The 12148-nt window shown below is 40.3% G+C and overlaps 1 protein-coding gene across 2 annotated transcripts in view; it reads right to left on the bottom strand.

The window, feature by feature from the left end:
- gal (galanin/GMAP prepropeptide) overlaps positions 1-11033 on the bottom strand; it is a 29059-nt gene extending 18026 nt beyond the window's left edge. For both annotated transcript variants that reach the window (XM_077597225.1, XM_077597226.1), the window contains exons 1-3: positions 10950-11033; positions 10688-10768; positions 1378-1432 (exon numbers count right to left, since the gene is read on the bottom strand). In XM_077597225.1, the coding sequence (XP_077453351.1) occupies positions 1378-1432; positions 10688-10768 (136 nt within the window). In that variant the 5' untranslated portion in view covers positions 10950-11033. The remainder of the gene's footprint in view (positions 1-1377; positions 1433-10687; positions 10769-10949) is intronic.
- Positions 11034-12148: the final 1115 nt, after the last annotated feature.

Here is a 12148-nt window from a genome sequence, read left to right as displayed (position 1 = left end):
ACTTCAGTGTGGCAATCGATTGGAGTAGCCCCTATCAATTCAACATTTTCGTTTTTTTCAATCAGGGAAGTAAGTAATATTAAGGCTGACTAAACCACCAGTCTTTTGTTTTGAACCAAATCCTATAATTTCCGGGGTTGTTCTAAAGAAAATAGGACTACACAGCACTGGTAAGTCAATATGCCTGCTTGGGATAAGCGCAAAATGGATGGCAATTTGGATGAAAGTTCTAATAAGAAATCTAGACACTCGCAGAAGTTTATTGGTTCGTATTCGACAAAATATCCCATGTTGAAGCCGTCTCCAAAAGGACCGACATTTGCGCATTGCACAACATGCAAGTGTGGGTTCGGACCAGCTGAAATACTTATTTGCCAATAAATGATCAATAAATTATACTTTATTTATACTTATTTTCATTATGCTGTACTTTTTCAATCGTTTGCAATGTAAAAACATGAAAATAACACTTTGATTTAAATTGTCCTATTATTTATTTACATTTTATGTCAATTTTGCAAAAATCGCATTCACTCCTGATGAAAACATAAAACTCTGGAAATGGGACAAGGGTACTCCTGAAGGAGGTTGGCAGCTCTGGGAGACTCTCTCCGCGGCCACGACCACAAGGCCGAGTGCGAGACCCTCTTGGCGGCGATGACTACAAGGTCGAGGGTGAAGACCCTCTTGTCGGCGACGACCACAAGGTTGAGGGTGGGGACGCTCAAGTGGCAGCCGGTGGCGGTAGATCCGTCCGCTCTTGCTCGTTTTGTGTTTTTGTGGCTTTTCTGTCTTTGCTTTGCTTTGTACTTTGTGCTTTTTGCTTTGTTGTTCTGTGGCCTTTGCGATTGTATTGGCTAACTTGTAACTGTGTGTAACTATGCATTTCCTGTATCTGCATTCTCACCTTCTTGCTACTGTGAAAATGAAATTTCCCGAATACGGATGAATAAAGTTATCCAATCCAATCCAATCCAATATATATACTTCTCCTTACGAAATTTTCAAGTTACGAAAAAAGTTCTGGAACCGATTAATTTTGTAAGTATAGGTATGACTGTAGTATTTGGCAAGTTGTCTAATTTTGTGGTCATGCCGAGAAATTTACCTTTACTTTCACCTGAAGACCCCAGTGAAGACTTCCCATAACATATCATTTTGATTTCTGGTTGTTTATGAGGTGTACTATGTACAGTGATTATAAAAATGTAGGTGGGTATAAACTTGAGCTTTTTGCAAAAATAATCATTTCCATTACAATCATCCAATTGGAACTGAGATTTTGCAAACATCTATTTTAGAGCTGCAAGTCGTATATGAGACATATCTTCATAGTCAAACAATATTTTAATTTGCCGATTCATGCTCAGTACTTACGGGGACCTAATAGGTATCCAGCACTATTGAGGGTCCAACCTCTCCTCTCCTTTGCCTGCAGGGTGAAGTAGGACAAGAGCACACAGGATCTCAGGCTTAGTGCTGGGTAATTAAGCATGTTGAGGTTTTTTAATTGTTAGCACACTCACCACGTTTCCATTTATCGATTAAAGTTTCTACATACCGACATACAACAATTTCTGGCTTGCTGAGGTGGTCTGCTGTCAAACTGTCCTTGGGCAAGACACCCAAACCCAAATTGCTCCCAAATTGGCATTGTAATTAAAAAACATGTTCTATTTCTCTTGGTTAAAGAAAGAACTTCTAAGGAAAATGTAGGGCTCAACAACAATGTTCCCTCTAAGCTGTGCACGTGCGCAATTGCGCACTACTCTCCTGTTCTCCGCGGACAGCAAACAGCACGTAAAATAAAATCCAACCTGAATTGTAAAAAAAATAAGCACATTGTGAAATATGAAACGCATCCTTTTAGCTTTAGCAACTAGAATAGAATTTTACTGACACCTAATGGTCAAGGCCTGTCATCACTTTGTATATATCACCTCCTCCTTTTGTTGTTCCCACCTAAAGTTTGTCTCCGCCTACTTTGAATAAAACTCTCCTGGCCCTCTGTAGGATTGGAATTTGGCACGAGGAAAGCTACAGGATGGACGTGTGCACTGTCCGTCTGCCCCCTCCCCTTCTCCTCTCTGAGAGAGAGAGGGGGGGGGGGCGAGACAAATGGACAAAGAAGCAAGCGACCGACGTCCATTTTGGAAGCGACCTGCCATTTTACCCTCCTATTGGCCGATGGAGTAAAGAACTATTTTTTTTCGATGTCTTCCTTGCTCGAAGATTAGTTAGATGTTTGGAAATAGTCCTAACACATTACAATTTTTTCTCTGCCATTTTGCAACGCAACTCAGAGAGTGGCAGCCTGTCACTGACAAATGACAAGAAACGCTAATTAAGAATATAGCTCTGACTAAGACTGTGTCCAGCCAATGATATGATGCGGTTCAGATCGTGTGTTGACTTCCACAGCATAAGTAAATGTTGACGACTTTGATTGGCTACGTTAATTACGCATTTTGCGCAGGTACATGTGTTTTGTAGGTAAGCATATAGCTAACGGTTTGGTGGAGCGGCTACCAACCCTTTATCATGGCGAAACAGCCGGGCCACTCAACAAGCCAAAGTAAAAAACATAATGTGATTCTTTTAAGATGGAATGGCTGTCATAGTATATGTGCAAATAAAAGAACAAGCGGTGAATTTGGGTGAGAACTGCCTAAAACTGTGCTATGTGTGTGTGTGTGTGTGCGTGTGTGTGGACACCGCCTCATCAATCTAGTGTCCTACAAATGCAATCAGTGAATTCAGGTGCTTCTTGTTTCTGCAGAACCTCATTTAGCTGTCTGTGCTATATTGGTTGGAACAAAAACGTGCACTCACAACGGCCTGTTTTTCCAACTTCTTATTTAGACCGTTCAACCAGCCTATCATGTTTGTTTTGGAATATGGGAGAAATCCGGAGAATATACTCATCCCGAAGAAAACTCACGCAGGATCACATACAAACAAAGGTCATAACCCACCAGGGACTGAATTCCTGATCTCAGAACTGTGAGGCGGATGTGCTAACCACTTGACTGTCTTTTGTAAAAATATAACATAATGTGTATATTAATGCTGTCAATATCAAGTGAAAGTTGTTATATTTTGGCAATTTAACACAGTTTATTAAATCCACAAACCTAAAAAAAATAATTCAGTGATAAGATTCAGAGTTGTATAAAGTTGCTATATAAGTACTTCAAAACACCTGCAAAAGTACAGGTGTAGATTTGTGTCTTTATTATTTATCTTTATTGAAAGGAAGTAATATTTTGTTTTAGGCGCATGTTTTGAGTCGGCATTTGTTATTTTTAATGAGGCATAAATTAGACTTAATCTAGGATAAGTACATTGGTGAACTCCTTTGATGATAAAAGTACTGTTGGTACCTATACTTAAGAATACTTCTACATAAGAAATTTTCAGATTAAGAAACCCTTGGATATGCAAATTACTGTTCCAAAATACGAAAACAAGATCCAAGATACGAAACTCCCCAAAACGTCAATACATTTCATGTATACATTATTTCATTTTGAAAATGTTGTGGTAGTGTTACGTCTCCGTGCACTCCGCTGTCCCACCTCCCTTTTTTAAAAGTTTTGCAAGTTTGATTAAAGCTAAATTAATGCTGCCAATGAAATGAAGAAGCGGGCCCTGTTATCCATCCTTGACTGATATTACAAAGCAATACGGTCGTAACCCATCTACCATCGCTAAGATATTGAATCAGAAGGAAGCATTAAAAGCGACAAATCCTTGGTATGGCCTCTGTGATTTAAAAAAAGAAGTCGTCACTGAACAATGAGATGGAGAGACTGTTACTGCTTTGAAAGGACGAGGAAGAAACTGAAGGACAGAGTGACGGAGTCGATTATTTCTGAAAAGTCAGATAATTAATGCTAATTTGTTTTGAATCCATAATTTGAAGTTGTCTAAATGTTTGTTTATGTGCATGTGTTCGTGTGCTTTGTCTGGATTGTATTGATTGGATAACTTTATTCATCCCGTATTCAGGAAATTTCATTGTCACAGTAGCAAGAGGGTGAGAATGCAGATACAGGAAAGGCATTTTAGACATAAATAGATGGGTAATATGTAAGTTAATAAATAAATAAATAAATACATAAATAGATATATAAGCCTGTTGTTGGTAATATATATATATATATATATATATATATATATATATATATATATATATATATATATATATATATATATATATATATATATATATATATATATATATATATATATATATATATGCCATCAGGGTCTTCAAGGCCTTCTCTGCTGGCCTAAGAAATATCTGAATCATATTATATTTTGTCCATCAATACTTATTATTCCAAATGGTCTGTTAGCTTCCTTTCATTGCTTTTCCCCTGGTTGCACTGCTTCCAGATGTGTGTTTTCATATTGAAGCATTTAACCAATCACATTTCAGCCATTATTTGTTGCCAGATCAGATCTGCCTCAAAGCCTTCACAATCAGTTCTGTGGGCTTTGCTGCAATAAACTAGACTGTTGCTTTTAACCAATCAGATTTCGAGTTGGCAACCCCACAATCCTTTTTCATTCGCATTGGCATTTTGCTGGCTGGGATACGTCATTGCTTTCACCAACTATGATTGGCTAGTAGGCGGGCCAAAGCCATAGTGAGGCAGCCAGAGATCGCAAACTCCACCCACAATGGCCGACAGAGGCAAAAACAAATGGATTCTGTTGCAGATTTGCTCACAAAGCTATTTTCCAGACGGACTTTTCCAGAAAAAAATGGACATCATTAAGAAAGGGCGGTCAACTCCGAAGCTAGCAAGCCTGTTACAGCCGGGAAAATGGTGTGTGCGCCACTTTCAGTGCGCTAACTTAGTTGCACAAGCAAATATATTGTTGTGTTGATTTAAAGCCATTTTCAAAATGGACTATGCCAGTTTTTGTATTTAATCAATAAATGCTGTTTTCGGCTGGATTTTACCACATTTTCGGGCAATGTTTGCCCGTACGCCATTGACGTTTATCGCTGTCTTTTCCCGGGAAAATCGCCCCCTGGCCGGGTTTTAATGTCTGAAAAGCTCCAGTATTTGTATTTAATCATTAAATGCTGCTAGGAAGTGGATTTTACCCAATTTTTGTGCATTGATTTATTGATTATTTTTTATGTGTCGCAGCTCTAGCTGCAGTAGAGGTTTTATAGCCATAAAATAGTTTTTGAGGGTTGGATTGATACGTTGAAGGCGCTACGAGAAAATGCACCGACCGCCACTGATATATATATATACATACGCATACATATATATATATAAATATACATAAATACACATAGATGTACATGTGTACATAGGGTAGGTCTTAACATTCAGCCATTTGTTTTGTTAAAGGGCCTGACAGCTGATGGGAGGAAGGATCTGCGAAAGCGCTCCTTCCTGCAATGAGGGTAGAGCAGTCTATTGATGAAAGAGCTTCGGAGGGACTCCACAGACTCATGCAGGGAGTGGGAGGTGCTGTCCATGATGGACATCATCCTGGTCAGCATCCTCACCTCTCCAATTTCTTCCACATAGTCCAAAGGACAGCCCAGAACAGAGCTAGCCCTCCTGACCATCTTATTCAGCCTGTTCCTGTCCCTCTCCGTGCTCCCGCATCCCCAACAGACCACTGCATAAAACACTGTAGATGCCACCAGAGTGTCGTAAAAGGTCCTCAGCAGTGTCCTGCACACTCCAAAGGACCGGAGTCTCCTCAGTAGGTAGAGTAGGCTCTGGCCCTTTTTATACAGAGCATCTATGTTTGTAGACCAGTCTAGTTGGTTGTTGAGGTGAACACTGAGGTACTTAAAATTCTCCATGATTTCAATGTCTCTACCCTGGATGTTCACCTAAGTGGTCTGTTGAGGATTCCTCCGAAAATCGATTACAGTTTCCTTTGTCTTACTGGTGTTGATGTAGAGGTGGTTTTGCCTACACCAGTCAACAAAGGCTGTGATGACTCCCCTGTATTCTAGGTCGTCCCTGCGTCCCTGTCCATCACTCGTCCAACAATAGCGGTGTCGTCACAGAACTTCTGGAGGTGGCAGGTGTCTGTATTATGTTTGAAGTCCGATGAGAAGTCCGGAGAAGAGGAGTGGGGAGAGCACCGTGCCTTGTGGGGCCCCCGTGCTGCAAGCTACCACATCAGATGTACAGTCCTGAAGTCTCACATATTGTGGTCTGTCAGTGCGGAGGTTGATGATCCATGCGGCTAGGTGGTTCCTTATTCCAGCCTCTTCCAGTTTCCCTCTCAGTAGGACTGGCTGAATGGTGTTGAACGCACTGGAGAGGTCAAAAAACATCAATCTCACCGTGCTTCACATGTTCTCCAGGTGTGAAAGAGACCTTTGCATTAGGTAGGTGGTAGCATCTTCCACACCAATGCCTGGACGATAGGCAACCTGCAGAGGGTCCAGCTCTGCATTCATCAAAGGGCTGAGGTGATTGAGGGTGATTCTCTCCATTGTCTTGATCAGGTGAGAGGTTAGTGCTACCGGCCTGAAGTGGTTTGGCTCCCTGGGGTTCGCAGTCTTTAGAACTGGAACCACACAGGAAGTTTTCCACAAGGTGGGGACCTTCTGCAGACTGAGGCTGAGGTTGAAAATATGCAGAATCACTTTGCCAAGCTGATCTGCACAGTCTCTCAGTAGTCTGGAGCTGAGGCCGTCTGGACCGGTAGCCTTCCTTGCCTCGATCTTCTCAAGCTGTTTTATCACCTGATCGACAGTAATGCAGAGACTGGTGGAAGAGGGGGAGGAAGAGGAGGAGGAGAAAGAGGGGGATAGTTGCTTCTGGTCAGGGGAGTGGGGGCAGAACTGAATCTGTTATAGAACTGATTCAGTTCATTGGCCCACTCCCTGTCTCCAGACTCCGGGTCTCTCTCACTGTTGCCTCAATGGCCCGAAATGGTCCTCAAGCCCCTCCAGACCTCTTTGGCGTTGCCTCTCTGGAGTTGGTTTTCTAGCTTCCTCTTGTAGATGGCCTTTCCCTTCCTTATCTCTCTCTTCATCTCCTTCTGGACCATTTTCAGACTCTCTGTCTCCCCAGACCCAAAAGCCCTCTTCTTCTTGTTCAGGAGGGCCCTTAGATCCCGGGTGACCCACGGCTTATTGTTGGAGAAATAACGGACCTTCTTGGAGGGTACAGTGTTCTCAACACAGAAGTTTATATAATCTGTGATGCAGTGGGTCAATCCGTCAATGTATTTCCCATGTGAATTGCACAGCACCTCCCAGTCAGTGGTCTCAAAATAGTCCCTCAGTAACATGCTGGTTTCCTCGGACCATTTTTGTATGATCCTCGTGGTAGTTTTTTTTCCCCTCACCATAGGGATGTAAGTGGGGATCAGATGGACCAGGTTGTGGTCTGAGTGGCCCAGTGGGGGTAGGGGGACTGAGCTGTCTGCCTCTTTGTGTTGGCATACAGCAGGTCCAGAGTTTTTTGTTCCCTGGTGTGGCACTTCACATACTGAGTGAAGGTGGGTAGAGTAGGGAAAGCCAAGGAAACATGTTTAAGATCACCGGAGATAGGAAGGAGAGACTGGGGATGTGATGTCTGCAGCTGCGACACAATAGCGTGAAGCAGCTCGTAAGCGACTGTCGGATTGGCGGAAGGAGGTATATATGCAGTTATTACGATAACATGCGAGAACTCCCGGGGATTTAAAATGTCCTGATGCTAACAGCTACTAGCTTGATATCTCGAGTGGAAAAGTTGCTCCTTCACCGTAATATGCCCGGGGCTACACCATCTGCTATTAATAAAAATCGCTTGTCCCCCACCTTTCTTCCTACTGCTCTCCTCAGCATTTCTATCCACCCTCACCAGCTGAAAACCATCCAAGGAGACGAGAGAGTCTGGTGTTAGTTCATTCAGCCAGGTCTCCGTGAAGCACATAATACAGATTCTCCGAAAATGTCATTGTAGTTTGCGAAGCGCCGTTAGCTCTACCATCTTATTGGGAGAGCTCTTACGTTCCCCATAAAAATAGATGGAATGCTCGGTCTGAAGCGTCTCTCCTGACATTTTTGTCCAGCTCTGCATCCACTTCTCTTCCTCTTTAACTCCGCAGGGAGTTCCAGGGGCACCCAGGTGTTGCGTAGCGCTAACAGCTGATCCTTTGTGTAAAACAGCGGAGGCATGGCTACATGGGTCAAAAAGGCAATGACCAGAATTTGCAAAGATAAACTAAACTAATGGATCAAAGACTGCCTCTCGCGCAACTTGAGTCTTGAAGTAGAGTCTTGAAAGTAAAGTTGTAAAACATTCAAGTATGGAGTATAAAATATAAAGTAAAGTAACAAGTAAAATCTGTTGATTAATGTTAGCTTCCTTCTGACACTTATGCTCATGCATGAATAAAAAAGAATTTCATGTTTATTATTCATTTTAATACACTACTAAATACTTTTCTCATCATTTTTTTCTCATTTTTCTCAGATCTTTCATAAAAAAAATTGGAAGACTGATAATCTTTAAAGGGTTTAGTTTTTTTGGACTGTGGAACAACTTATAGAATTGACATAAAATACTTCTCTATTTACGAGAAATCCAATTTATGAAACAAGTTCTGGAACCAATTAACTTAATATGTAGAGGTACCACTGTATCTAAAACTCATTCATTCATCATCCATACCGCGCATCCTCGTAAGGGTAGCAGGTTTTGTTGGAGCCTATCCCATCATGCCATTGATGCATATAATTAAAAAAGTGATTAATCACAAGCTGACTATGAAAACATGCAAACAGCATATCTTTATAGGAATATGTATAAGCCGCCCACACATATAAGCCACACCCTTAAAATGGCATTTGCATATAATTAGAGTCAATATCATAAGGAAGTTAATATGCCTGTCTTTGTAAATGCAAAATATTAAATTATTCAATTTGAAAAAATAAATAAGTCTATCTTGATGAGAACTTGATTCTTTCTAATGCCAGAAATTAAAATTGTCTTACCAGAAGTTTAAGCTGTTGTGTCAGTCACATTGCTTCTAATGTAAAATTATCTAAATTATTTTGATGGTTCATATTACTGCAATAGTTGTTTGTCACTTTCGAACAAGAAATACAACAAAAAAAATCAGAGTGGAATTTTGTTTTGTTTCAAAATCAAAGCTACTCGCATCTGGACAGTCAAAGCACTTTTAACTAGGTAAGACGGTAGTGCCCTAGGTAAGATGGTCGAGCTCCGAGCGAGCAATGACGGGCACTAGTGAGTTTTTTTCTTGAATTTCATTCAAAGACGCAACATAAATTTTGTTTAGGTTTTTATCTGTTTATCTTTTCTCTATTTTGAAATATATAACTGTATAGGCCGCATTGCAGTTTCGTAAATGTCAACTTTTTATGCGCATATAAGCCGTAACCTCGATTCAGTCATCTTTTTTTTTGTCTCACAAAAGCGGCTTATATGCAAGTAAATACGGTATTAATCACACACAAAGGATTCAGGTAATCAAACCAGTTTCATTATGACACAGAGACAACCCAAGGAAATATGCAGTTTCTAAATTTTATTTACCAAGGCAGAAAAAATTACAAACGTGTCTGGCCATCTGTGAAAAAGTAATTGACCCCCTTTGTCAAATCACAAAATAACTGTGACTAATCACAATTGTAGGAAAGCTGAGTTCAATTTCATAGGCCACACACACAGCTCATTACCACCACATATGTTGAATCAAGAAAACACTCAAATAGAATGTGTCAGACAAAATAAAGTAGGCTACAAGATCGGAGCATCATGCCACGATCCAAAGAAATTCAAATAGAAATGCAAAAAAAGTGATGGACATTTATCGGTCTTAAAAAGGTTACAAAGCCATTTCTTTGGGGCTCCAGCGAACCACTGTCAGAGCCATTATCCACAAATAGAGAGAACTGGGAAAAGTGGCAAACTTTCCCCAGCGTGGTTGGCCAGCTAAAATTACTCCAAGAGTGTACGACGACTCACAAAGGTATTCCGACCCTCCATTAACCGCAATCATCAGGGTATTACTGTATGTATGTCTGTAGGGCGCGTCTGCCTCACAGTGGGGGACCTGGGTTCAAGTCCAGGTCGGTCCCCCTGTCTGGAGTTTGCATGCGGGTATTCTGGTTTCATCCCGCATTTCAAAGACATGCGTGGTAGACTGTTTGAACACTCTAAATTGTCCCTAGGTATGAGTGTGTGTGAATGCTTATGAGTCTCCTTGTACCCTGTGATTGGCTGGCTACCGATTCATCACCCACCTGGTGCCCATAGTTGGCTGGGACAGGCTCCAGCACCTCCCGCAACCCTTGCGGGGGAAAAGCGATTTGGAAAATCAATGTGTGTCTACATGTGCATGTGATATTGTAGGATCATTTTGTTATATATTGTTGCAACACATTCATGTACTAATACAGCCATACTACCAATACGGGTATGAAATACAGATTTAATTTGATATAATTTTCTTTTCAATTATGCAAGCTGCTAGTGGTCAAATACATATGTACAAGCACCATACAGATATATTTTTAGATTAATTTCTAGAAACCACTGTTTAGTATATTCTTCATTTTTTGTTTCTCAGCTTTACTTTGTAAATTGAAGCAGATAGACACTTTGCATAAATTATGCTAATTTTCAAATTCAACACGTTAAATGACACTAATGAAAAAAGATCTTACCACATTAACCAACTCCATGTTGTCAGAGAACATTGGGCAAAAGATGAGTGACACAAGCAATATCCCAAACCAAATCTTCATCTTAAAAATGAAGAAACAACAACAGTTACTTCATAAGCAAGATACACAACAAAATATATGTTTAAAATGTTGCCAGATGAACTCCAACCAGGTAAACTTTCTGTAGTTCGGTTTATACCCATGCCTACTGACAATATCTTCAGAATGAAAACTAAGCAGTTTCTAGAAAGCAGCAGATTACCTTTGATATGATGGAACTACACTTTCCTCCTCCCTAAAAGCAGCAGCTGAAGAATTTGCTCTATGTGTGACCACTTCACAGTTCAACTGAAATGGGTCCTTAATGCACCTTTTATTTGTGCTCCAGCTCACCCTGCTTCAGTCCACCTGCATGCGTCACAGCCCTCTCCCTTCAGACAAGAGAAAGCATAACGAAATTCAATTACATCATGTAATGCCCGGATAAGATTTTTCTCCCCCAGAGACATTCGATTGAATTTAAAAAGGAGGGAAGTGGTTTTCATTCTATCTGCACATGTTTAGGTTTGTGTAGAAAATTACTATTGGAAATTTGCTTTCTGCTTTTTGGAAATGTTCTTAAAATTAACTTTATTGTTAGTGCAGCTTAAAAATAGTGCCTATGAACATAATGATTGAATAGAAAAACATTAAACATACTCTTCCTCCAACAAATAATCCACCTTTTCAAGTTGGGATTTTAAAAGGAGTGTACAGTAGAAGTCAGGTTTCAAATGCTTTCGATGTTTCCACTGACTATTCTCAATCCACACCTCCTTCATGTGGCAAATGTGTTTTTCAACATAGAAATTGAATAATACATTGGTATTATTGCCTGAACCTGATGCTTTTTGATGACAAAAATTACAATTTTCTTACCAGAAGTTTAAGATGTTGTGTCAGTCACATTGTGTTGGAATAATGATTAATACGCTTAAATCATTATTAGTAATATTTAATTAAAATTGGAAGACATCTTTCACATATCTGGTTACAACTTGCAAGGAGCTACACTCATAACGCCGCTTCGTTCCTGAGCATTTCTGACGTGTAGTATATTTTTCATCGTATTTAGTCGCGACAAACGGAAAACATTTCAATGTAATCTGATTCAAAACAATTGCCATTATTAGATTGAAACAAAAACACCTGCGTAAGAATTTGCAGTATAAGCATAATAATTTCTTTATAAGGTAAACTGCCGGTGTCCCAGACAAAACAATTTATGAGTCCTTCGTAGATCATTGCGAACTTGCATCCGGGTGGCTGGGTTGCGAGGTCTATCTCCCAGTAAACAGTCCTTGGAGGGTGAGGTGTTATGTCAACAAGCTGGAGCCAGCAGGGTGACCTCGAGTTTGTCCCAGTCTCAAATTAAAGACACTCTTATTCAAAAGTAATTAAAATGCATACATCTATAATATT

Source organism: Stigmatopora argus, chromosome 3 (assembly GCF_051989625.1).
Source record: "Stigmatopora argus isolate UIUO_Sarg chromosome 3, RoL_Sarg_1.0, whole genome shotgun sequence".
Lineage (NCBI taxonomy): Eukaryota > Metazoa > Chordata > Actinopteri > Syngnathiformes > Syngnathidae > Stigmatopora > Stigmatopora argus.
The sequence above is the reverse complement of the archived record's forward strand: the minus strand, read 5'-3'. Positions and strand labels throughout refer to the sequence as shown.